Source organism: Gorilla gorilla, chromosome Y (genome assembly GCF_029281585.2).
Source record: "Gorilla gorilla gorilla isolate KB3781 chromosome Y, NHGRI_mGorGor1-v2.1_pri, whole genome shotgun sequence".
NCBI classification, from domain to species: domain Eukaryota; kingdom Metazoa; phylum Chordata; class Mammalia; order Primates; family Hominidae; genus Gorilla; species Gorilla gorilla.
The window spans coordinates 8,064,362-8,091,385 of NC_073248.2; the positions used below are offsets into that span (position 1 = coordinate 8,064,362).

The 27,024-nt window shown below is 51.1% G+C and overlaps 1 protein-coding gene and 1 long non-coding RNA gene across 3 annotated transcripts in view; one reads left to right on the top strand and one right to left on the bottom strand.

Moving 5' to 3' along the window:
- The first annotated feature begins 1,172 nt into the window (after positions 1 to 1,172).
- The window catches only part of LOC129530049 (interleukin-3 receptor subunit alpha), a 40,285-nt gene continuing 14,433 nt past the window's right edge, over positions 1,173 to 27,024 (top strand). Inside the window, exons 1-7 of one of the 2 annotated variants that reach the window (XM_055377217.2) lie at positions 1,173 to 1,217; positions 5,966 to 6,067; positions 12,795 to 12,913; positions 16,382 to 16,496; positions 20,570 to 20,702; positions 20,792 to 20,976; positions 25,475 to 25,590. In XM_055377217.2, the coding sequence (XP_055233192.1) occupies positions 6,004 to 6,067; positions 12,795 to 12,913; positions 16,382 to 16,496; positions 20,570 to 20,702; positions 20,792 to 20,976; positions 25,475 to 25,590 (732 nt within the window). In that variant the 5' untranslated portion in view covers positions 1,173 to 1,217; positions 5,966 to 6,003. The remainder of the gene's footprint in view (positions 1,218 to 5,965; positions 6,068 to 12,794; positions 12,914 to 16,381; positions 16,497 to 20,569; positions 20,703 to 20,791; positions 20,977 to 25,474; positions 25,591 to 27,024) is intronic. The other variant, XM_055377218.2, reaches the window with a different exon arrangement.
- Positions 5,474 to 27,024, bottom strand: part of LOC129530051 (uncharacterized) — a 28,606-nt gene continuing 7,055 nt past the window's right edge. The window contains exons 4-7 of the long non-coding RNA XR_010132618.1: positions 24,823 to 25,403; positions 20,849 to 21,184; positions 5,836 to 6,051; positions 5,474 to 5,529 (exon numbers count right to left, since the gene is read on the bottom strand). This is a non-coding gene — a long non-coding RNA (uncharacterized lncRNA). The remainder of the gene's footprint in view (positions 5,530 to 5,835; positions 6,052 to 20,848; positions 21,185 to 24,822; positions 25,404 to 27,024) is intronic.

The window sequence follows — 27,024 nt, forward strand, 5'->3', positions numbered from 1 at the left end:
TTTGTTTTTTGTTGAGACAGAGTTTGCTCTTGTCACCAGGCTGGAGTGCAGTGGTGCGATCTCGGCTCACTGTAACCTCCGCCTGCTGGGTTTAAGTGATTCTCCTGCCTCCGCCTTGGGAGAAGCTGGGATTACAGGCACCTGCAGGTGCCAGGATTACAGGTGGCAGGTGCCACCACGCCTGGCTAATTTTTAAATTTTTCTAGAGACGGGGTTTCACCATGTTGGCCAGGCTGGTCTCGAACTCCTGCCCTCAGGTGATTCACCCGCCTCGGCCTCCCAAAGTGCTGGGATGACAGGTGTGAGCCACCGCGCCTGACCACTAAGTTTTTTTTTTTTTTTTTTTGAGACGGAGTCTCGTTCTATTTCCCAGGCTGGAGTGCAGTGGCGCCATCCTGGCTCACTGTAACCTCCGCCTCCCAGGTTCAAATGATTCTCCTGCCTCAGCGTCCAGAGAAGCTGGGATTATAGGTGCTCACCACCACGCCTGGCTAACTTTTTTCTTTTTACTAGAGAAGGGGTTTCACCATGTTGGTCAGAATGGTCTCGAACTCCTGACCTCAGGGTGATCCACCCTCCTCGGACTCCCAAAGTGCTGGGATGACAGGCGTGAGCCACCGCACCCGGCCACTAACATATCTTTAATAAGATCCGTCATCTGAGACCAGGGGCCACCTCCCTGTCCGGGTGCTGTTTTCCACGAAACAGGGAGGAAACACAGGCAGGAGACCCTGGACACCAGCATTCACGCCTCCAAGGCTGAATTTACTGTGTCAGGAAGTTGCCCAACCCTGCCTGTATAGCCAGCAAGAATTCTAATTATAGCAAACAGAAACACTTGCAGAAAAAAAAATGAGAACGGGAACATGGCAATTTTCAAAGAAAGAGTCTTTCTTTCAAGGAAAGTCGGGTTCATGGTTACGAAGCTGCTGACCCCAGGATCCCAGCCCGTGGGAGAGAAGGGGGTCTCTGACAGCCCCCACCTCTCCCCACTGCCACATCCTTATCGGGTCTGAGTTTCAGGGGTGGGGCCCCAGCTGGAGGTTATAAAACAGCTCAATCGGGGGAGTACAACCTTCGGTTTCTCTTCGGGGAAAGCTGCTTTCGGCACACACGGGAAGATATCAGAAGCATCCTAGGATCAGGACACCCCAGATCTTCTCGACTGGAACCACGAAGGCTGTTTCTTCCACACAGCACTTTGATCTCCATTTAAGGTAAGGTCCCCTCTCCAGGGTGGGATGAGGGAAAAAGAGGGCAGGCAGGGGAGGCGGTGGACTGTGGGTTCCCAAATCCAAGCTGGCAGACACGGGGCATTGGCATGTAACAGGTTTCTGCTGAGACCTGCTGTCCGTGTGGGCACCACACCGCACATAGAGTGACCCGGTACCAGAGAAGTATGTTTGCGATCTCATTCACCCTTTGTAAGTGGATCGGACGCTGAAGCCATCATAGCATGTTAGATGCCTTGGGTTTATAAAGGTGATAGGATTAGGAGTAATTTGACGGTGCTTTCTGCTTTTTCGGTGTGCTTGCTAGAAAATGTAAACACCTACACGTGGCTAGAGTTCTCTGTTTATTAGAAAGCGCTGGTTCAGTTAGTCAATGAGCTCACGCCCAGGGCGGGCTGACTGCCAGCCGGGGAGCCGCTTTTGGAGCTGGGACCCCAGCCTGCTTGTAGTGTTTCTCAGTGGTTTTCAAAGGCTGGCGGGACTCAGAATGTTCCAGACGGCTGGTGAAACCTCAGGTCCCTCCTAGCAGCTTTATTCACAGTAGCCAAGAGGTGGAGACAGCCCTCGTACCCATCTATAGATGAATGGAAAAATATAATGTCCATCCACACAGTGGAATATTACGCAGCCATGAAAAGGAACAAGCGCTTTATTCACAATAGCCAAGAGGTGGAGAGAGCCCTCATACCCCCATCTATAGATGAATGGAGAAATATAATGTGGTCCAGCCACACAGGGGAATATTACACAGCCATGAAAAGGAATAAGCAGCTTTATTCACAATAGCCAAGAGGTGGAGACAGCCCTCATACCCATCTATAGATGAATGGAGAAATACAATGTGGTCCAGCCACACAGTGGAATATTACACAGCCATGAAAAGGAATAAGCAGCTTTATTCACAATAGCCAAGAGGTGGAGAGAGCCCTCATACCCATCTATAGATGAATGGAGAAATATAATGTGGTCCAGCCACACGGTGGAATATTACACAGCCATGAAAAGGAATAAGCAGCTTTATTCACAATAGCCAAGAGGTGGAGACAGCCCTCATACCCCCATCTGTAGATGAATGGAGAAATATAATGTGGTCCAGCCACACGGTGGAATATTACACAGCCATGAAAAGGAACAAGCGCTTTATTCACAATAGCCAAGAGGTGGAGAGAGCCCTCATACCCCCATCTATAGATGAATGGAGAAATATAATGTGGTCCAGCCACACAGGGGAATATTACACAGCCATGAAAAGGAACAAGCAGCTTTATTCACAATAGCCAAGAGGTGGAGAGAGCCCTCATACCCATCTATAGACGAATGGAGAAATATAATGTGGTCCAGCCACACGGTGGAATATTACACAGCCATGAAAAGGAAAAAGCAGCTTTATTCACAATAGCCAAGAGGTGGAGACAGCCCTCATACCCCCATCTATAGACGAATGGAGAAATATAATGTGGTCCAGCCACACGGTGGAATATTACACAGCCATGAAAAGAACAAGGCTCTGCCACAGGTGGCAATGTGGGTGAATGCTGAGGACATCATGCTTCCTCAGAGAGGCCAGATACAAAAAGATACATAGTGTCTGTATGATTCCATTTATTCCCCATGTCCAGATACAGGCAAATCCACAGAGACAGAAAGTGGATGAGTGGTTGCCACAGGCTGGGGAAGAGGAAGGACGGGTCTTTAACGGGTCTGGGGTCTCCTTTAGGGGTCGTGACAATGTTCTAGAAGATAGAAGTGGTGGGGTTTTTTTGAGACAGAGTCTCGCTCCGTCGCCCCGGCTGGAGTGCAGTGGCGCAATCTTGGCTCGCTGCAACCTCCACCACCCGGGTTCAAGCAGTTCTCCTGCCTCAGCCTCCTGAGTAGCTGGGACTACAGGCTCCCGCAACTACGCCTGGCTAATTTTTGTATGTTTAGTAGAGACTTTGTATGTTTGGTAGAGTAGTACAGATTTTGTATGTTTAGTATGTTTTGTATGTTGGTCAGGCTGGTCTCGAACTCCTGACCTCAAGCAATCCACCCCCCCCCCCCTCAGCCTCCCAAAGTGCTGGGATGACAGGCGTGAGCCACTGCGCCTGGCCAATGAAAATATTAATCAATAAATGTTAAGAGCACAGATTTCCCAACGTTCTCACTCAGGCATCTTCGTGGACCACGGCCCCTGCAGGCAAGTGTGACTGTGTGTGGTGTGCCCAGCACATTTTGGACAGCGAGGCCATTATGAGCACTCACCCCCTGGTCTCTTGGCTGAGCTGAACACAGGCTGTGTCCGAAAGGAGACTCTAGAGATTGCCTGTTGCCTTGGAGGTGGGCTGCGGTCCCTCTGCCCAGGCAGGAAGGGGCTCCGAGGCCTCTGGAACCTCGTTTCACCTTTTCCCTGCTGCCCTCAGTCCTGTCCCCAGCCTCAAGGGGCTCAGCTTTTTCCAGGCTCACCCCTTCCATTTATAATTTGGAGACAAGCAAGATCCACTGACGCTAACGCCATTTGGTTCTTTAAAAGACGTTAGGCCGGGCGCGGTGGCTCACGCCTGTCATCCCAGCACTTTGGGAGGCCAAGGCGGGTGGATCATGAGGTGGGGAGATCGAGACCAGCCTGACCAACATGGTGAAACCCCATCTCTACTAAAAATACAAAAATTAGCTGGGTGGGGTGGCAGGCGCCTGTAATCCCAGCTACTGGGGAGGCTGAGGCAGGAGAATCGCTTGAACGTGGGAGGTGGAGGTTGCAGTGAACCAAGATCGCGCCACTGCACTCCAGCCTGGGCAACAAGAGTGAGACTCCATCTCAGAAAAAACAAAACAAAACAAAACAAAAAAAAACAGAAAGGACAGCTGCCACCCCAGAGCACAGTGTAGGAGAGCCAGCCTTTCTGGGATGCGGCAGAAAGTTCCAGCGCAGGAGGCTGAGGTCCTGTACCCCCTTGTTACGGTAACTGCAGCCACTTAGGAATTTCTGTGTGTTGATTTCATAATTGTAATTATACTTCCTTCCACTGCTTTGTCATCTGAGCTTCCTGGTGCGCCGCAGAGGATGTGTTCTCCTGGTTTGTGGATACAGCTCGAGCCAAGAACGGGCTAAACCCCCAGGGCAGCAACTCTTTCTTTTTTTTTTTTTTTTTTTTTTGAGACGGAGTCTCGCTCTGTCGTCCAGGCTGGAGTGCAGTGGCGCCATCTCGGCTCACTGCAAGCTCCGCCTCCCGGGTTCAACCGATTGTCCTGCCTAAGCCTCCCGAGTAGCTGGGATTATAGGCACACTCCACCACGCCTGGCTAATTTCTGTATTTTTAGTAGAGACAGGGTTTCACCATGTTAGCCAGGCTGGTCTTGAACTCCTGACCTCCGGGCAATCTGCCCACCTCTGCTTCCCAAAGTGCTGGGATTACTGGCATGAGCCACTGCACCCAGCCGGCAGGGCTTCTTTCAAAAGGGAAAGGCTGACACACACACAGATGCATGCACATACATGCACATATACACACTCATGCAAACACATTTGTACACATACATTCGCACATGCATGCACATAAATATGCACTTCTAGGCACATACACGCACACATACAGACTCATGCATGCATATTTGTGTATACACATATATTTGTGTATGCACGTGTGTACACACGGAATGCATGCACAGATACATATGCATTCAAACACAAAGACATGTTTGAAATGCATGCATGAAAACACACAAACACAGCCGGGCACGGTGGCTCACACCTGTAATCTCAGCACTTTGCGAGGAAAGGGCGGGCGGATCACCTGAGGCAGGAGTCTGTGACCAGCCTGGCCAACACGGTGAAATCTCTACTTAAAAAATACAAAAAGTAGGCTGGACGCGGTGGCTGATGCCTGTCATCCCAGCACTTTGGGAGGCTGACGTGGGTGGATCACCTGAGGTCAGGAGTTCGAGACCAGCCTGGCCAACATGGTGAAACCCCGTCTCTGCTAAAAATACAAAAATTAGCCGGATGTGGTGGTGGGTGCCTATAATCCCAGGTACTCGGGAGGCTGAGGCAGGACAATCAGTTGAACCTGGGAGGTGGAGGTTGCAGTGAGCCCAGATCACGCCATTGCACTCCAGCCTGGGCAACAAGAGCAAAACTCTGTCTCAATAAATAAATAAATAAATAAATAATACAAAAATTAGCCAGGCGTGGTGGCGGGCACCTGTAATCCCAGCTACCCAGGAGGCTGAGGCAGGAGAGTTGCTTGAACCTGGGAGGCGGAGGTTGCAATGAGCCGAGATCGTGCCACTGCACTCCAGCCTGGACAACAAGGGCGAGTCTCTGTCAGGAAAAAAAAAAAAAAAGAAAACACACAAACACTTATGTGTGCACACAGATACACACGGGCACAAAAATGTACACACATGTGCAAGCACACACACAGATAGACACATGTACACAGTACCCGTGTGTGCACAGGCATGCATGCAGTCCTGCAAATGTGCAAACAGACATGGCTACACACAGGCATGCAGACATATAGACCCATGTACACACACACAAATATTCATGCACACATGTACAAGCACACTGACGTGCATGCGTGTGCAAAGGCGCATTTGCACACAGACACATATGCACACTCACCACCACTTTCCCTCCAGAAGCAGCTCCTTCTGCTGTGAGCACCAGGCTCTGGAAGGGGCAAGCATCCTTCATTACCCGCAACCCAGTTTCACAGCCAGTCCCAGCTGCCTGACTCTCGTTTCTCCTCCAGCAGGCACCTCTGTCCTGCGTTCCGGAGCTGCGTTCCCGATGGTCCTCCTTTGGCTCACGCTGCTCCTGATCGCCATGCCCTGTCTCCTGCAAACGAAGGAAGGTAAGAACTGGAGAAAAAATGCACGTGCCACCTGGGGAGCGGTGGGGGTAGACAGACACACAACGTCAGTTTGCCGTCCTTCAGGGAAACTTTTCATGCTGAGCTCATGGCAGAGTCTCATGCAGCGGTCAGGAATGACTCACACACTTCCCTGTACCCGTCACCAAGTTCCCTGTAATGCAGCATCTTGCAAAATGGTAATACAACCTCACAGGCAGGGACCTGATCGTGACACAGATGCCATGTGAGGTGTTTTGATGAAACTCACATGCTGGGATCAACAGCACCAATAACAATTTCCAGTTTCCTTCATTGTTTATCTTACTTTTTCATTTTCTTTTTCTTTTTCTTTTGGAGACAGGGTCTTACTCTCTTGCCCAGGCTGGAGTGCAATAGTGTGATCTCGGCTCACTGCAACCTCTGCCTCCTGGATTCAAGCGATTCTCCTGCCTTAGCCTCCCGAGGAGCTGAGATTACAGTCGCGCACCACCATGCCTGGCTAATTTCTGTATTTTTGATAGAGACGGGATTTCACTATGTCAGTCAGGCTGGTCTAGAACTGCTGACCACAAGTGATCCGTCTGCCTTGGCCTCCCAAAGTGCTGGGATTACAGGTGTGAGCCACAGCGCCCAGCCTTTTTTTTCATTGGTTTTTACGGTCTATTACTGCAGGGTTTCACTCTACCTTGAATTTCTTTTAACTTTAATTTGCTTTTCATTCTTTAACTTCTTTGTTTTTTTTTTTTTTTTTTTTGACACAGAGTTTCATTCTGGTCGCCCAGGCTGGACTGTAATAGCGTGACCATGGCTCACTGCAACCTCTACCTCCTGGGTTCAATTGATTCTCCTGTCTCAGCCTCCCAAGCACCTGGGATTACAGGTGTCCGCCACCACGCCCAGCTAATTTTTCTGTTTTTACTAGAGACGGGGTTTCACCATGTTAACCAGGCTGGTCTCAAACTCCTGACCTCAGGTGATCTGCCTTCCTCGGCCTCCCAAAGTGCTGGGATTACAGGTGTGAGCCACCGTGCCCGGCCAGAAGTTCTACTCTGAGGCGATCCTTTTGTTTTGTTGTTGAGATGGAGTCTTGCTCTGTCGCCCAGGCTGGAGTGCAGTGGCATGATGTCTGCTCACTGCAAGCTCCACCTCCCAGGTTCACGCCATTCTCCTGCCTCAGCCTCCTGAGTAGCTGGGACTACAGGCGCCTGCCACCACGCCGGGCTAATTTTGCGTATTTTTAGTAGAGACGGGGTTTCACCGTGTTAGCCAGGATGGTCTCTATCTCCTGACCTCATGACCCACCTGCCTCGGGGTTGGGATTACACACTTTGGGAGGCCAAGGCAGGTGGACGATCACAAGGTCAGCAGTTCGTGACCAGCCTGACCAACATGGTGAAACCCCGTCTCTACTAAAAATACAAAAATCAGCTGGGCGTGGTGGCAGGCGCCTGTAATCCCAGTTACTTGGGAGGCTGAGGCAGGAGAGTCGCTTGAACTGGGGAGGAGGAGGTTGCAGTGAGCCGAGATCACGCAATTGCACTCCAGCCTGGGCGACAGAGCGAGACTCCGTCTCAGAATGAATGAATGAATGAATGAATGAATGAATGAATGAATGAATTTCTTATAAGAATTTTTTTTCCCCAGACAGTTTGTTTTAAGGGATAAATTATCCTTCTAAGTTAGAAGAAAATAATGCCAGAAGTCTAGACATTCTTATGCTTTGGTCCTGCTTATCAAACCAAGGTTGCTGACCTTGATAACCACTCAAGATCCTTACAGTTTATAAAGTCATTTCCTCAAGTTTTCTAAGTGGCCGATCAGAGATAAACCCTAGAGAAATAGTTGATGTATGTTTCTAGCTTTGGGTGACCAGCAAAATGTGATAGAATATTGCCTTTTACTGGCCGGGTGCAACGGCTCACGTCTGTAATCCCAGCACTTTGGGAGGCTGAGGCGGGTGGATCACTTGAGGTCAGGAGTTCAAAACCAGCTTGGCCATCATGGCGAAACCCCGTCTCTACTAAAAATACAAAAAATTAGCTGGGCGTGGTGGTGTGCACCTGTCATCCCTGCTACTCAGGAGGCTGAGGTAGGAGAATCACTAGAACCCGGGAGGCGGAGGTTGCCGTGAGCCAAGATCACGCCATTGCACTCCAACCTGGGTGACAGAGCGAGACTCCATCTCGAAAAAAAAAAAAAAAAAAAAGAATATTGCCTTTAACATCATTGTACAGGTCATTTATGAAATATCTTGAGCCCTGTGATGGCTAAGAGGGACCTTCTTTTTCTTTCTTTTTTTTTTTTTTTGAGATGGAGTCTCACTCTGTTGCCCAGGCTGGAGTGCAGTGGCGTGATCTTGGCTCACTGCAAGCTCCGTCTCCCGGGTTCACGCCATTCTCCTGCCTCAGCCTCCCGAGTAGCTGGGACTACAGGCGCCCACCACCACACCCAGCTAATTTTTTGTGTTTTTTTAGTAGAGATGGGGTTTCACCGTGTTAGCCAGGATGGTCTCGATCTCCTGACCTCATGATCCGCCTGCCTCGGCCTCCCAAAGTGCTGGGATTACAGGAGTGAGCCACCGCGCCCGGCCTGAGACAGTCTTGCTCTTGTCACCCAGGCTGGAGTGCAATGGCATGATCTCAGCTCGCTGCAACCACTGCCTCCCAGGTTCAAGTGAGTCTCCTGCCTCAGCCTCCTGATTAGCTGGTATTACAGGCCCGTGCCACCACACCCGGCTAATTTTTGTATTTTTAGTAGAGGTGGGGTTTCACCATTGGCCAGGCTGGTCTCGAACTCCTGACCTCATGATCCTCCCACCTTGGCTTCCCAAAGTTCTGGGATTACAGGCGTGAGCCACCACACCCGGCCTTTTTTTCATTGGTTTTTACTGTCTATTACTGCAGGGTCTCACTTTACCTTGAATTTCTTTTAATTTGCTTTTCATTCTTTAACTTCTTTTTTTTTGACACAGAGTTTCATTGTTGTTGCCCAGGCTGGAGTGTAATAGCGTGACCATGGCTCACTGCAACCTCTACCTCCTGGGTATAATTGATTATCCTGTCTCAGCCTCCCAAGCACCTGGGATTACAGGTGTCCGCCACCACGCCCAGCTAATTTTTCTGTTTTTACTAGAGACGGGGTTTCACCATGTTAACCAGGCTGGTCTCGAACTCCTGACCTCAGGTGATCTGCCTTCCTCGGCCTCCCAAAGTGCTGGGATTACAGGTGTGAGCCACCATGCCCAAGTGTGTAATCCCAACCCTTTGGGAGGCCAAGGCAGGTGGATGATCACAAGGTCAGGAGTTCGTGACCAGCCTGACCAACATGGTGAAACCCTGTCTCTACTAAAAATACAAAAATCAGCTGGGCATGGTGGCAGGCACCTGTAATCCCAGTTACTCGGGAGGCTGAGGCAGGAGAGTCGCTTGAACCGGGGAGGAGGAGGTTGCAGTGAGCCGAGATCACGCCATTGCACTCCAGCCTGGGCGACAGAGTGAGACTCCGTCTCAGAATGAATGAATGAATGAATGAATTTCTTATAAGAATTTTTTTTCCCCAGACAGTTTGTTTTAAGGGATAAATTATCCTTCTAAGTTAGAAGAAAATAATGCCAGAAGTCTAGACATTCTTATGCTTTGGTCCTGCTTATCAAACCAAGGTTGCTGACCTTGATAACCACTCAAGATCCTTACAGTTTATAAAGTCATTTCCTCAAGTTTTCTAAGTGGCCGATCAGAGATAAACGCCAGAGAAATAGCTGACGTATCTTTCTAGCTTTGGGTGACCAGCAAAATGTGATAGAACATTGCCCTTTACTGGCCGGGTGCAACGGCTCATGTCTGTAATCCCAGCACTTTGGGAGGCTGAGGCGGGTGGATCACTTGAGGTCAGGAGTTCAAAACCAGGTTGGCCATCATGGTGAAACCCCGTCTCTACTAAAAATACAAAAAATTAGCTGGGCGTGGTGGTATGCACCTGTAATCTCTGCTACTCAGGAGGCTGAAGCAGCAGAATCACTAGAACCCGGGAGGCGGAGGTTGCCGTGAGCCAAGATCACGCCACTGCACTCCAGCCTGGGCGACAGAGCGAGACTCCATCTCAAAAAAAAAAAAAAAAAAAAAAAGAATATTGCCTTTAGCACCTTTGTACAGGTCATTTATGAAATATCTTGAGCCCTGTGATGGCTAAGAGAGACCTTCGTTTTCTTTTTCTTTCTTTTTTTTGAGACGGAGTCTTGCTCTTGTCACCCAGGCTGGAGTGCAGTGGCGCGATCTTGGCTCACTGCAACCTCCGCCTCCCGAGTTCAAGTGATTCTCCTGCCTCAGCTTCCTGATTAGCTGGGATTACAGGCATGCGCCACCACGCCCGACTAATTTTTGTATTTTTAGTAGAGACGGGGTTTCACCATGTTGGCCAGGCTGGTCTCGAACTCCTGACCTCGTGATCTGCCCACCTCGGCCTCCCAAAGTTCTGGGATTACAGGCGTGAGCCACGGTTCCCGGCCTAAAGAGACCTCCTTCTACTCCGACACTGTGGTGTTAATATGTTACTATTTCATTACGCTTCAGTGTGTATTGGAATGTATGTACTCTGATTTTCCATCAATACCAGAATTGCTCAGTTTGGGAGCTAGGTAAGAAAATGGATACCACAGTATAATAATCATGCCTCATGTTGAAAAATACATGCTTGGCCGGGTGCAGTGGCTCACACCTGTAATCCCAGCACTTTGGGAGGCCGAGGAGGGTGGATCACCTGAGGTCAGGAGTTCGAGACCAGCCTGACCAACACGGTGAAACCCTGTCTCTACTAAAAATACAAAATTAGCTGGGTTTGGTGGCGCATGCCTGTAGTCCCAGCTACTCAGGAGGCAAAGGCAGGAGAATCGCTTGAACCCGGGAGGCAGAGATTGCAGTGAGCCAAGATTGCACCATTGCACTCCAACCTGGGCAACAGGAGCGAAACTCCATCTCAAAAAAAAAAAAAGGAAGGAAAAGAAAAATACATTCTTTTGCAATTTGCAAACTGCCATTTCAAAAATCACAGTCTATATAGCACACTGTGTGAAATTTCCTTTTTTTTTTAAATTTGAGACAGAGTCTTGCTCTGTCACCCAGGCAGGAGTGGAGTGGCGCGATCTCAGCTCACTACAACCTCTACATCCAGGGTTCAACTGATTCTTCTGCCTCAGCCTCCCGAGTAGCTGGGATTACAGGTGCCCGCCACCACGCCTGGTCGAGTTTTGTATTTTTGCAGAGATGGGGTTTGTCCACGTTGGTCAGGCCGGTCTCCACCTCTTGACTTTAAGTGATCTGTGCCCGTCGGCCTCCCAAAGTGCTGGGATTACAGGCATGAGCCACTGCACCCGGCCTTTGTGTGACATTCCTAAACCACAATTTGTTCTCGGTTCTTGAAAATAACACGCATGACATACCTGGTTATAAAAGGTATACTTCACAACCACAGGAAAAGCATAATTGGTCTGTTTGGTTGAGTGTCCCCTCTCCCCACATCCCACACCTTTGGGAATGTGATAAAATCAAGCTTATAAGGAAGGCTGATTAGATCAATATGGCATTATTGGCTTATGATTTCTTTTTTGTTTGTTTGTTTTTGAGACGGAGTCTCACTCTGTTGCACAGGCTGGAGTGCAGTGGTGCAACCTCCGCTCACTGCAACCTCCCGCTCTGGGTTCAAGCGATTCTCGTGCCTCAGCCTCCCGAGTAGCTGGGACTACAGGCACCCGCCACCACGCCCGGCTAATTTTTGTATTTTTAGTAGCGACGGGGTTTCACCGTGTTAGCCAGGATGGTCTTGATCACTTGACCTTGTGATCCGCCCACCTTGGCCTCCCAAAGTGCTGGGATTACGGGCGTGAGCCACCACGCCCGTTTGCTTTATGACTTCCACCAGCTCACAGAAGTCTCCTGTCTACATAGAACTCCACTTCCCAGCCAGGCTCAGTAACTCACGTCTGTGATCCCAGCACTTTGGGAGGCTGAGGCAGGCAGATCGTGTGAGGTCGGGAGTTCGAGACCAGCCTGGCCAACATGGTGAAACCCCATCTCTAGTAAAAATACAAAAATTAGCCGAGTGTGGTGGCAGGCACCTGTTATCCCAGCTGCACAGGAGGCTGACACAGGATAATCACTTGAACCCGGGAGGCGGAGGTTGTAGTGAGCCGAGATCGCACCACTAAATTCCAGCCTGGGCGACAGAGTGAGACTCCATCTCAAAACAAACAAGCAAACAAAAATACCCATTACAATGTTGTTTTAAGATTGTTTTATATCAACTGGGCATGGTGGCTCATGCTTGTAATCCCAGCACTTTGAGAGGCCGAGGCAGACAGATCACGAGGTCAGGAGATCGAGACCATCCTGGCTAACATGGTGAAACACCATCTCTACTAAAAATACAAAAAAAAAAAAAAATTAGCCGGGCTTGGTGGCAGGCGCCTGTAGTCCCAGCTACTCGGGAGGCTGAGGCAGGAGAGTTGCTTGAACCCGGGAGGCGGAGCTTGCAGTGAGCCGAGATCGTGCCACTGTAGTCCAGCTTGGGTGACAAGAGTGAAACTCCGTCTCAAAAAATTTAAAAAAATAAAATAAAAGAACTCCACCTCCCAAAGGTATTGGTTAACTCCACGGGCAAAAAAAACCATACCCCTTACAATGCTGTTTTAAGATGCTTATGTATCTCTTCTAACTCCAACCTGTCACCACTTTAGATCCAAACCCACCAATCACGAACCTAAGGATGAAAGCAAAGGCTCAGCAGTTGACCTGGGACCTTAACAGAAATGTGACCGATATCGAGTGTGTCAAAGACGCCGACTATTCTATGCTGGTAAATCATACTCTCTATTGTTTTTTATTTTTATTTTATTTATTTATGTATTTATTTATTTATTTATTTATTTTTTTGAGACGGAGTCTTGCTCTGTCACCCAGGCTGGAGTGCAGTGGCGCGATCTCGGCTCACTGCAACCTCCACCTCCCAGGTCCACGCCATTCTCCTGCCTCAGCCTCCCAAGTAGCTGGGACTACAGGCGCCCGCCACCACACCCGGCTAATTTTTTGCATTTTTAGTAGAGACGGGGTTTCACCGTGTTAGCCAGGAGGGTCTCGATCTCCTGACCTCGTGATCTGCCCGCCTCGGCCTCCCAAAGTGCTGGGATGACAGGCGTGAGCCACCGCGCATGGCCCAGACTCTCTAATGTTGACGAACAAGACGTTTCCGTCTTCTGCAGGAATCTCAGAACCAATACTGCTCCCATCGCTGGTGTCATGACTACCTGGTTTCTGCCCCGAAGTCAGCTGTGGGATTTGAAGTGACTTTGGAGGGTCTGGTTCCCCGTCCGCAGGATATCTAAGATGGCACACACTGGACAGGGTGGATGTGAAAGTGAAATGAGGCTAAGCTATGACTGGTGCGAAACCCAACCCCACGCTGGGCGCGGTGGCTCACGTCTGTAATCCCAGCACTTTGGGAGGCTGAGGCGGGCGGATCACGAGGTCAGGAGTTCGAGACCAGCCTGGCCAACATGGTGAAACGCTGTCTCTGCTAAAAATACGAAAATTAGCCGGGCACAGTGGCTCACACCTGTAATCCCAGCACTTTGAGAGGCTGAGGTGGATGGATCACCTGGGGCCAGGAGTTCAAGACTAGTCTGGGTAACATGGTGAAACCCCGTCTCCACTAAAAATATAAAAATTAGCCGGGCATGGTGGCGGGCGCCTGTAATCCCAGTTACTTGGGAGGCTGAGGCAGGAGAATTGCTTGAACCCGGGAGGCGGAGGTTGCACTGAGCCGAGACTGTGCCACTGCACTCCAGCCTGGGGGACAAGAGCAAGAGTTCATCTCAAAAAATAAAAAGAAAAATTAGTCGGACGTGGTGGCAGGCGCCTGTAGTCCCAGCTATTCAGGAGGCTGAGGCAGAAGAATTGCTTGAACCCGGGAGGCGGAGGTTGCAGTGAGCCAAGATTGCTCCATTGCACTCCAGCCTGGGTAATGAGCAAAAATCCGTTTCAAAAAAAAAAAAAAAAACCAAAAAAGAAAAAAAACAAAAACAAAAGCGTGTGCTCAGGAAACAAGGTCCTTATCACAAAATCCTTCCAAATCCCCCATCTTGTCATCACCTGCGTTCTCAGGGTTGGAGAACAGCGCCAGACCTCATGGGGTGGCCCAGGTGAGACTGTGAGCTATTTACAAGTGAGTGTCTTATGGGAAAGGAGCATGTTTCCCTGAGAACCTATTTGGTCCCCTCCAAGAGCTATGTTCGTTCAATACAATTCAAATCACGGCCCTTTATGCTTCTGCTGGGGCCACCATTATAAAGTCCCACAGCCCAGGAGGCCTAAACCACAGACATTGATTCTCCCACAGTCCTGGAGGCTGGAAGTCTGAGATCCAGGTGTGGGCAGGGCTGGTTCCTCCTGAGGCCTCTCTCCTGGGCTTGGAGACGCCGTCTTCTCCCTGTGTCCTCACAGGGTCGTCCCTCTGTGTGTGTCTGTGTCCTCATCTCCTTTTGTTACGAGGTGTCTTAGTCCATTTCAGGCTGCTATCACAGAATACCATAGACTGGGCGGCTTATAAACAACAGACATTGATTCTCCCACAGTCTGGAGGCTGGAAGTCTGAGATCCAGGTGTGGGCAGGGCTGGTTCCTCCTGAGGCCTCTCTCCTGGGCTTGGAGACGCCATCTTCTCCCTGTGTCCTCACAGGGTCGTCCCTCTGTGTGTGTCTGTGTCCTCATCTCCTCTTCTTTTTTTCTTTTTTTGAGACAAAGTTTTGCTCTTGTCGCCCAGGCTGGAGTGCAATGGTGTGATCTCGGCTCACTTCAACCTCCACCTCCTGGGTTCAAGCGATTCTCCTGCCTCAACCTCCCGAATAGCTGGAATTACAGGCGCCTGCCACGACGTGCGGCTAATTTTTGTATTTTAACTAGAAACAGGGTTTCTCCATGTTGGCCAGGATGGTCTCAAACTCCTGACCTCAGGTGATCCACCCGCCTCAGCCTCCCAAAGTGCTGGGATGACAGGCGTGAGCCACTGTGCCTGGCCATCATCTCCTCTTCTTATGGGATGTCTTAGTCCATTTCAGGCTGCTATCACAGAATACCATAGACTGGGTGGCTTATAAACAACAGACATTGATTCTCCCACAGTCCTGGAGGCTGGACATCTGACATCAAGGAGTGGGCAGGGCTGGTTCCTCCTGAGGCCTCTCTCCTGGGCTTGGAGACGCCGTCTTCTCCATGTGTGCTCACAGGGTTGTCCCTATGTGTGTGTCTGTGTCCTCATCTCCTCTTCTTATAAGGGCACCAGTCCTATTGGATCCGGACTCTCCCTAGTGACCTAATTTGACCTGAATCACCTCTTAAAGACCCCAGCTCCAAATACAGTCCCATTGAACTTTAGGGCTTCGTATGTGATTTTGGAGAGTAGAGATAAAACAGTCTAGAATCCCAGAGCGATTTTACCCCATACCATGGCAAACTGACTCTCAACTTTAGAAACACAAATGCTGAAAAAAAAAACTAAGGAAATTTTGAAAAAGGTGAATGAAGGAGAACCTGCCTTACTTATATCAAAAGGCACTGAAAAGTTGTCATACCCAACGTGCGGATTGCTATAAGAATACACAAGTAGGCTGGGCGCGGTGGCTCACGCCTGTCATCCCAGCACTTTGGGAGGCCGAGGCGGGTGGATCACGAGGTCAGGAGATCGAGACCATCGTGGCTAACACAGTGAAACCCCATCTCTACTAAAAGTATAAAAAATTAGCCGGGCATGGTGGCGGGCACCTGTAGTCCCAGCTACTCAGGAGACTGAGGCAGGAGAATGGTGTGAACCCGGGAGGCGGAGCTTGCAGTGAGCCGAGATCGCGCCACTGCACTCCAGCCTGGGTGACAGAGCGAGACTCTGTCTCAAAAAAGAAAAAAATCTTGGCTGGGCACGGTGGCTCACGCCTGTAATCCCAGCACTTTGGGAGGCTGAGGCAGGCGGATCACATGAGGTCAGGAGTTCGAGACCAGCCTGACCAACATGGTGAAACCCTGTCTCTACCCAAAAAAATACTTTAAAAATTAGCTGTGTGTGGTGGCGGGCACCTGTAATCCCAGGTACTCGGGAGGTTGAAGCAGGACAATGGCTTGAACCCGGGAGGGAGAGGCTACAGTGAGCCGAGATCGCGCCACTGCACTCCAGCCTGGGCGACGAGAGCGAAACTCTGCCTCAAAAAAAATCTGAACATCATTAGCGTCAAATTAAGCATGGTGTCTCAGCAGCCATCATAGTCCTATGTCTCTCTTAGGCAATGAACAATAGCTATTGCCAGTTCGGAGCAATTTCCTTATGTGAAGTGACTAACTACACCGTCCGAGTGGCCAACCCACCATTCTCCACGTGGATCCTCTTCCCTGAGAACAGTGAGAAAAATGTTCATTGTTTGTTTATTCTCTGTCTATTCCCTCCCTCCTTCCCTCTCTCCCTCCCTTTCTCCCTCCCTCTCTCCTTCGCTGTGTCTTTTTTTCTTTTCTTTTCTTTTTCTTTCTCTTTCTTTCTTTCCTTCTTTTCCTTCTTTCCTGTCTCTCTTTCTTTCTCTTTCCCTCCCTCCCTTCTTTCTCTTTTCTTCACTCCTTCTTTCCTTCCCTCCTTCTCTTCTTTTCCTCCCTCCTCCTTCCCACCCTACTTCCTTTCTTTCTCTTTCCTTCCTTCCCTTTCTTTCGTTTCTTTCTTTTCCTCCCTGCCTCACTCCCTTCCTTCCTTCTCTCCCTCTTCTTTTCCTTCCTTCCCTCCATCCTTCCTGTCTTCCTTCCTTCTTCCCTCCTTCCCTTTCTCTCTCTCTCTTTCTCTCTTTCCCCCTCCCCTACCTTCCCCTCCTCTCCTCTCCCCTTTCCTGACACGGTCTTGCTCTGTTGCCCAGGCTGGAGTGCAGTGGTGCAATCACAGCTTACTGCAGGCTTCACCTCCTGAGCTCAAACAATCCTTCTGCCTCAGCCTCCCACGTAGGTGGGACTACACCCATGTACCACCATGCCCACCTAATTTTTTAAACACTTTTTTTTTTTTTTTTTTTAAGACAGAATCTCACTCTGTCCGCCAGGCTGGAGTGCACTGGCATGATCTCGGCTTACCGCAACCTCCGGCTCCCGGGTTCAAGCGATTCTCCTGCCTCAGCATCCCGAGTAGCTGGGATTATAGGCGCCCACCGCCATACCCGGCTAATTCTTGTATTTTTAGTAGAGACGGGGTTTCACCATGTTGGTCAGGCTGGTCTCAAACTCCTGACTTCGTGATCTGCCCGCCTCGGCCTCCCAAAGTGCTGGGAGTACAGGGGTGAGCCACCGCGCCCGGCCTTAAATACTTTTTGTAGAGATGGGGTGTCGCTATGTTACCTGAGCTGGTCTCAAACTCCTAGGCTCAAGTGATCCTCCCGCCTCAGCCTCCCAAAGTGCAGGGATTATAAGCATGAGAGCCACAACGCCTGGCCTCTTCTTTGTTTTTTAATTAATTAGAAGTCCATCGTTTTTTTTTTGGTTTTTTGTTTTGTTTTGTTTTGTTTGTTTTTCTGTGATGGAGTCTTGTTCTTGTCGCCCAGGCTGGAGTGCAGTGGTGCGATTTCAGCTCACCGCAAACTCTGCCTCCCGGGTTCAAGCGATTCTCCTGCCTCAGCCTCACAAGTAGCTGGGACTACAGGCATCCGCCACCATGCCTGGCTAAATTTTGTATTTTTAGTAGAGACGGGGCTTCACCATGTTGGTCTCGAACTCCTGACCTTGTGATCCACCCGCCTCAGCCTCCCAAAGTGCTAGGATTACAGGCGGGAGCCACTGTGCCTGGACTCAGTTTAATTATTTTTAAGTTTAATGGATTTCCAGGCAGTTATGCCGAGTTGGAAAAAAAAGACCACTCCACAGCATGACACACAGAGTGATTTCATTAATACAACTGTCTTGAAATGGCAAAATTTTACAAATAGAAAACCATCTCCTGGTTTGCAGGGATATAAGCAGGAGTGAGAGCTGAGAGAGGTGGGTTTGGCTGTAAAAGTGCTCCTTGGGGAGGCCGGGCGCAGTGGCTCACGCCTGTAATCCCAGCACTTTGGGAGGCCGAGGCGGGCGGATCACCTGAGGTCAGGAGTTCGAGACCAGCCTGGCCAACTAGGTGAAACCCCATCTCTACTAAAAATACAAAATTAGCCAGGGGTGGTGGCAGGTGCCTGTAGTCCCAGCTACTCAGGAGGCTGAGGCAGGAGAATCACTTGAACCCGGGAGGCGGAGATTGTGGTGAGCTGAGATCGTGCCATTGCTCTCCAGCCTGGGCAACAAGAGTGAAATTCCATCTTAAAAAAAAAAAAAAAAAAAAAAATTAAAAAGAAATTAGTGGCCGGGCGCAGTGGCTCACACCTGTAATCCCAGCACTTTGGGAGGCCGAGGCGGGTGGATCACGAAGTCAGGAGATCGAGACCATCCTGGCTAACACGGTGAAACCCCATCTCTATTAAAAATACAAAAAAATTAGCCGGGCGTGGTGGCGGGCGCCTGTAGTCCCAGCTACTTGGGAGGCTGAGGCAGGAGAATGGCGTGAACCCGGGAGGCAGAGCTTGCAGTGATCGGAGATTGCGCCACTGCACTCCAGCCTGGGCGACAGAGCGACACTCCGTCTCAAAAAAAAAAAAAAAAAAAAAAAAAGAAATTAGCATGGCAAAAGGGTACTTGCCTGTAATCTCAGCTACTCTGCAGGCTGAGGTTGGAGGATCACTTGGGCCCAGGAGCTCGAGGCTACAGTGACCTGAGATCTCACCACTGCACTCCAGCCTGGGTGACAGACCAAGACGTTGTCTCAAAAACAAACAAAAAAAACCATGAAAGAAAAAAAATCTAGATTGGCCAGGCACGGTGGCTTACGCCTGTCATCCCAGCACTTTGGGAGACCAAGGCCCGTGGATCACCTGAGGTCAGGAGTTCCAGACCAGCCTGGCCAACATGGTGAAACCCCATCTCTACTAAAAACACAAAAATTAGCCAGGTGTGGTGGCGGGTGCCTGTAATCCCAGCTACTCGGGAGGCTGAGGCAGGAGAATCACTTGAACCTGGGAGGCGGAGGTCGTGGTGAGCCATTGCGCTCCAGCCTGGGCAAAAAGAGTGAAACTCTGTCTTAAACACACACACACGTACACACACGCACACACACACAAACAGTGAAAGAAAAACATCTGTAATCCCAGCAGTTTGGGAGGCTGTGGTGGGCAGATCACTAGGTCAGGAGTTCGCGACCAGTCTGGGCAACATGGTGAAACCCCATCTCTACTAAAAATACAAAAATTAGCTGGGTGTGGTAGTCGGCGCCTATTGTCCCAGATACTTGGGAGGCTGAGGTAGGAGAATTGCTTGAACCCGGGAGGCGGAGGTTGCAGTGAGCCGAGATGGCGCCACTGCACTCCAGCCTGGGCGACGGAGCGAGACTCTGTAAAAATGAATAAATAAATCATTAAAAGAATATGCAGGATCTCTCCATGTTATTATTATTTTTTACAACGGCTTGTGTATCCACCATGGCCTCAAAATACAAAAGGCACTCTAAAAAGCAATTAGAGTTTTATTTTTTTTTTTTTTGAGACGAAGTCTCACTCTGTCGCCCAGGCTGGAGTGCAGTGGTGTGATCTCAGCTCCATGCAACCTCTGCCTCCTGGGTTCAAGAAATTCTCCTGCCTCAGCCTCCCGAGTAGCTGGGATTACAGCGGCCCGACATCACGCCCGGCTAATTTTTGTATTTTTAGTAGAGGCGGGGTTTCACCATGTTAGCCAGGCCGGTCTCGAACTCCGAACCTCAGGTGATCCTCCTGCCTCAGCCTCCCAAAGTGCTGGGATTACAGGCATGAGCCATCATGCCCGGCTTTGTTTTTTTTTTTGAGACGAAGTCTCACTCTGTCGCCCAGGCTGGAGTGCAGTGGTGTGATCTCAGCTCCATGCAACCTCTGCCTCCTGGGTTCAAGAAATTCTCCTGCCTCAGCCTCCCTAGTAGCTGGGATTACAGCGACCCGACATCACACCTGGCTAATTTTTTATATTTTTAGTAGAGACTGGGTTTCACCATGTTAGCCAGGCTGGTCTCGAACTCCGGACCTCACGTGATCCACCTGCCTTGGCCTCCCAAAGTGCTGGGATCACAGGCGCGTACCACCAGACACGGCTAATTTTTGTATTTTTAGTAGAGATGGGGTTTCTCCATGTTGGCCAGGCTGGTCTCGAACTCCTGACCTCAGGTGATCCACCTGCCTTGGCCTCCCAAAGTGCTGGGATCACAGGCGCGAGCCACCACACACGGCTAATTTTTGTATTTTTAGTAGAGACGGGGTTTCTCCACGTTGGCCAGGCTGGTCTCGAACTCCTGACCTCATGTGATCCACCCGCCTCGGCCTCCCAAAATGCTGGGGTGACAGGCGTGAGCCACCGTGCCCGGCCCCGATTCGAGTTCTCTTTCATGTTTGTGAACCCAGGTGGGAAGCCTCGGGCAGGTGCGCAGAATCTGACCTGCTGGATTCACGACGTGGATTTCTTGAGCTGCAGCTGGGCGGTAGGCCCGGCAGCCCCCGCGGACGTCCAGTACGACCTGTACTTGAATGTTGCCAAGTAGGTGTGCCCTTGGGCAGAGGCCCGGCTGCCCCCGGTGCGGGTGCCATCGGCGCGGGGTCGTCCCCCAACCTTACCGCTTACCGCAGCAGGCGTCAACAGTACGAGTGTCTTCACTACAAAACGGATGTTCAGGGAACACGTACCGGGTGTCGTTTCGATGATATCTCTCGACTCTCCAGCGGTTCTCAAAGTTCCCACATCCTGGTGCGGGGCAGGAGCGCAGCCTTCAGTATCCCCTGCACAGATAAGTTTGTCGTCTTTTCACAGATTGGTGAGTAGCCCAGGACACTCCCTCCCACCCTCAGTTCTGTGATACCACGGCTTTAGCGTCAGGCCAGATCGCACGGGACCACGTGGCTCCCAGCGCAGACGTTGGCCTCTCACATTTCCAGAGGCTGGACGCTGGAGGTCAGGGTGCTGGCTGGGCTCCTCGGGAGGTCTCTTCCTGGCTTGGAGAGAGGGTCATCTTCTCACTGTGTCTTCATGTGGTGCAGAGAGAGAGAGAGACAGAGAGAGATGAAGTTCTGGGGTCTCCTGTTAGAAGGGCACTAACACCATCATGGGTCCCATCATGGGTCATAGGATCCCTCATCATGGGTCATGGGACCCCCCATCATGGGTTCCATCATGGGTCCCATCATGGGTCATAGAATCCCCCATCATGGGTCCCATCATGGTTCATAGGATCCCCCATCATGGGTCCCATCATGGTTCATAGGATCCCCCATCATGGGTTTCATCATGAGTCATAGGGCTCCCTATCATGGGTCCCATCATAGGTCATAGGATCCCCTATCATGGGTCCCATCATCGGTCATAGGACCCCCTATCATGGGTTCCATCATGGGTCATGGGACCCCCCCATCATGGATTACATTATGGGTCATAGGACCCCCTATCATGGGTTCCATCATGGGTCATGGGACCCCCCCATCATGGATTACATCATGGGTCATAGGACCCCCTATCATGGGTTCCATCATGGGTCATGGGACCCCCCCCATCATGGATTACATCATGGGTCATAGGACCCCCCCATCATGGGTTCCATCATGGGTCATGGGACCCCCCCATCATGGATTACATCATGGGTCATAGGACCCCCTATCATGGGTTCCATCATGGGTCATGGGACCCCCCCATCATGGATTACATCATGGGTCATAGGACCCCCCCCCATCATGGGTCCCATCATGAGTCATGGGATCCCTCATCATGGGTTTCATCATGGGTCATAGGACCCCCTATCATGGATTCCATCATGGGTCATGGGAACCTCCATCATGGGTCCCATTATGGGTCATAGAATCCCCCATCATGGGTTCCATCATGAGTCATGGGACCCCCCATCATGGGTTCCATCATGAGTCATGGGACCCCCCATCATGGGTTCCACATGGGATCCCTCATCATTAGTTCCATCATGGGTCATAGGATCCCCCATCATGGGTCATGGGACCCCCCATCATGGGTTCCCTGATGGGTTCCACATGGGATCCCTCATCATTGGTTCCATCATGGGTCATAGGATCCCCCATCATAGGTCCCATCATGGGTCATGGGACCCCCCCATCATGGGTTCCATCATGGGTCATGGGAACCCCCATCATGGGTTTCATCATGGGTCATGGGAACCCCCATCATGGGTTTCATCATGGGTCATTGGATCCCCTATCATGGATTCCATCATGAGTCATGGGATCCCTCATCATGGGTTCCATCATGGGTCATGGGACGCCCCCATCATGGGTTCCACCATTGAGTCATGGGATCCCTCATCATGGGTTCCACCGTGAGTCATGGGATCCCTCATCATGAGTCCCATCATGGATCATGGGATCCCTCATCATGGGTTCCATCATGGGTCATGGGACGCCCCCATCATGGGTTCCACCATTGAGTCATGGGATCCCTCATCATGGGTTCCACCGTGAGTCATGGGATCCCTCATCATGAGTCCCATCATGGGTCATGGGACGCCCCCATCATGGGTTCCACCATGAGTCATGGGATCCCTCATCATGGGTTCCACCATGAGTCATGGGATCCCTCATCATGGGTTCCACCATGAGTCATGGGATGCCTCATCATGAGTCCCATCATGGGTCACAGGATCCCTCATCATGGGTCCCATCATGGATCATGGGACCCCCCCCCACCATGGGTCAAAGAATGCCCCATCATGGGTCAAAGAATGCCCCATCATGGGTCCCATCATGCATCATTGGATCCCCCATCATGGATTCCACCATGAGCCATGGGATCCCTCATCATGGGTCATGGAAGCCCCCATCATGGGTCATGGGACCCCCCCCAATCATGGGTCATGGATGGGAGCCCCCATCGTGAGTCATGGAATCCCTCATCATGGGTCTCATCATGGGTCATGGGTCCCATCATGGGTCATGGGAGCCCCCATCATGGGTCATGGGTCCCATCATGGGTCACAGGAGCCCCCATCATGGGGGTCCACCCTCATAACTTCAGCCCACACCAGTCACCTCCCAAAGGCCCCACCTTCTAACACCGCCCAACCAGGGGTTAGAGCTTCAACGGAGGAATTTGGGACAGAAGGACACACACTTTCAGTCCACGATACCCGAGCTCCGGGGAATCTCCCAGGTGGTGAGAATGTCAATATGCCCAGAGCTGACGTGCCCTGACCCCACGGGCAGGGTGCTCGGATGCTTCAGAAGAGGAGGGGGAAACGAGGAAGAGGAGGAGAAGGACAAGGAGAAGACAAGGGAGGAGAGGAAGAACATGAGCAGGGGGAGGAGGAGGAGGAGGAAAAGAAGAAACAGAGGAAAAGGAGGGGGAGGAGGTAGAGATGGGGAGGGAAAGAAGAGGAGGAAGAGAAGAAAACGGAGAAAGGGGGAGGAGGAGGAGGAAGAGAAGAAAACAGGAGGGGGAGGAAGAGAAGAAAATGGAGGGAAAGGAGGGGGAAGGGTGGAGATGGGGAGAGAAGGAGCAGGAGGAGGAGAAGAAAGAGGAGAGGGGGAGGAGGAGGAGAGGGTGGAGGAGGAAGAGGGTGAAGGAGAGAGGGAGGAGAATGGAGAGAGGAGGAGGAGGTGGGGGAGGAAGAGAAGGAGGTGAGGAGGAAGGGGAGGATAGAGAAGGTGGGGTAGAAGGGTGGTGAGGTGGGGAGGGAGAAGGAGGGGGAGGAGGAGAGAGAGGAGGACTGGGAGGAGGGTGGAGGGGGAGGAGGGGAGAGAGAAGGAGGGGAGAGGGTGGAGGAAGGAGAGCAGGAGGAGGGAGGAGGAGGGGCAGAAGGAAGAAGGAGCGGGAGGAGAGGAGGAGAAAGGAGAAGGAGGAGGAGAAAGGAGGAGAAGGAGGAGGAGAATGGGCAGGGGAGGAGGAGGAGGGAGGAAAAGGAGGCGGAGGAGGGTGGAGGGGGAGGAAAGAGGAGGAGGGAGGAGGGGAGAGGATGGAGGAAGGGGAGCAGGAGGGGGAAGAAAGAGGAGGAGGAGGGGCAGAAGGAAGAAGCAGGAGTAGAGGAGGAGGAGGAGAATGGGCAGGGGAGGAAGAGGAGAGGGAGGAAAAGGAGGTGGAGGGTGAAGGAGGAGGAGAGAGGAGGGAGAAGGAGGGGAGAGGATGGAGGAAGGGGAGCAGGAGGGGGAGGAAAAAGGAGGAGGGGCCGGAGGAAGAAGGAGCAGGAGGAGAGGAGGAGAGGAGGAGAGGAGGAGAGGAGGAGGAGGAGGAGGAGGAGGAGGAGGAGAATGGGCAGGGGAGGAGGAGAGGGAAGAAAAGGGGGAGGAGGGTGGAGGGGGAGGAAGAAAGAGAGGAGGGAGAAGGAGGGGAGAGGATGGAGGAAGGGGAGCAGGAAGGGGAGGAAAAAGGAGGAGGGGCAGGAGGAGAGGAGGAGGAGAATGGGCAGGGGAGGAGGAGAAAGGAGAGTGGAGGAGGAGGGTGACAAGGAGAATGGGGAGGAGAGACGAGGGGCAGAAAAAGGAGAGAGAGGAAGAGTAGGAGCGGAGGGGGAGGGGAGAAAGACCAGGAGGGTAGGAGGAGGGGGAGAAGGAGGAGGGGGCCAGGGCTGGACTTCCTTCCAGGGGCCCAGGGGAGACCCACACAGACAGACAGCCGGACACACAGGGCTGGGCTGGTAGTCGGGTCACACCTGAGGATGTGGAAGTGCCTGGGGTTCCCGGGAAGTGGAGGATGTCCTGGGCCACTGGGAGAGGCGGGACATCCCCTGGGGGGCTGAGGTGGGGGAGGTGAGAAGCCAGGCAGGGGCCAGGAAGTGGAAGCTTCAGGAGGATGTGTGCAGGTCAAAGTGTAGGAGTCTCCGGGGCGGGGGGGCCCATCTTGAATGACGCAGAGAGGGCCTCCAAGGCTCCAGTGCGCTGCAGGTGGGCAGAGGAGGCATGGGAAGTAGGGGTTGGCCCTGGGCAGGGGTGGGGAGTGGGCCAGGCTGCCCAACGGGGCTGAGCCGAGAGATGGAGGGGGCAGGGACAAAGACGTGCAGCCGCCAGTCCTCGGAAAAGCTGAACGCCTGGTACTTCAGAGAACAAAAGGGTGGTTCTGAAGGCTGCTCCCAGGACAGTGGGGCTCCGAGGGTGCAACCCCAAGGCTCACTCCCCCCAGTGCCCCCAACACGGCTCAGTCCTGTGTCTCTGCCTGTAGAGTTTCTTTGTTCCCTCTTCCTTCCTGGTGTTTTTCTCTCCCGCTCTCCAAATGCATAGAAGTAATTTGAAGTATCTCCAGAAAAAAAGAGAAAAAGAAAAAGAATTGATTTCTTGTACTCCTAAAAGTGTTTTTCTCGTTGCTAGAGATATTAACTCCACCCAACATGACTGCAAAGTGTAATAAGACACATTCCTTTATGCACTGGAAAATGAGAAGTCATTTCAATCGCAAATTTCGCTATGAGCTTCAGATACAAAAGGTAAACTTTCACCCCACCCCCAGCCCCCCCACCCCCGTGGACATCCCTTATTTTTGGTAAGTCGCACTCTGGGGCGTTGAAACGGGCAAAAATCTCCTCTGATAACGCCACAGAAGGCATGGATCATTAAAAAACAAAAACAAGAGGCTGGGTGCGGTGGCTCACGCCTGTAATCCCAGCACTTTCGGAGGCTGAGGCGGGCGGATCACAAGGTCAGGAGATCGAGACCATCCTGGCTAACGCGGTGAAACCCCGTCTCTACTAAAAATACGAAAAAGAATTAGCTGGGCGTGGTGGCATGGTCTTGTAGTTCCAGCTACTGGGGAGGCTAAGGCAGGAGAATTGCTTGAACCCAGGAGGTGGAGGTCGCAGGGAGCCGAGATCGCGCCACTGCACTCCAGCCTGGGCGACAGAGCGAGACCCCGTCTCAAAAAAAAACAAAAACAAAAACAAAAAAAAAAAGTTTGAGACTGTATGCGGTCTGTTGTTTTTTATTTTTATTATTTCTATTGTTATGTGGTTATTTTTATTTTTTCTTGAACTTCCTTTTTTCTTTTGTAGTGATCTACAGATTGAATGCAAGTTTCCCAGATATTTTTGATCCACAGTTCGTTGGATCAGTTGAACATAAATATATATTTATTTATTGAGCCACTCTGGCTCTGTAGCCCAGGCTGGAATGCAGTGGCTTAAATCTTGACTCACTGCAACCTCTGCCTCCTGGGTTCAAGTGATTCTCCTGCCTCAGCCTCCCGAGTAGCTGGGATTATGGGCACCCATCACCACACCCAGCTAAGTTTTTGTATTTTTAGTAGGAACAGAGTTTCACCATGTTGGCCAGGCTGGTCTCAAACTCCTGACCTCAGGTGATCCACCCGCCTCGGCCTCCCAAAGTGCTGGGATTACAGGTGTGAGCCTCCGTGCGCAGCCTATGTGTTATATTTAGTTTGTATTTTATTTTATTTTATTTATTTTATTATTTATTTATTTATTTTTGAGACGGAGTTCTGCTCTGTCACCCAAGCTGTTTGCTTGTTTGTTTATTTATTTATTTTTGAGACGGAGTCCTGCTCTGTTGCCCAGGCTGGGGTGCAGTGGCATGATCTCAGCTCACTGTAACCTCCGCCTCTCGGGTTCAACCAATTCTCAGCTTCAGCCTCCTGAGTAGCTGGGATTACAGGCACCTGCCACCACACCTGGCTAATTTTTTTTTTGGTATTTTTAGTAGAGATGGGGTTTCACCATCTTGGCCAAGCTGGTCTTGAACTCCTGACCTCGTGATCCACCTGCCTCAGCTTCCCAAAGTGCTGGGATTACAGGTGTGAGGCACTGTGCCCGGCCATATATTTATTATTTATGCTCAAATACTAATTATTTCATATGCAATTTTTCTGTAAGTCTAAATCTGCTCAAAAACGTTAGGTCTATTAATTT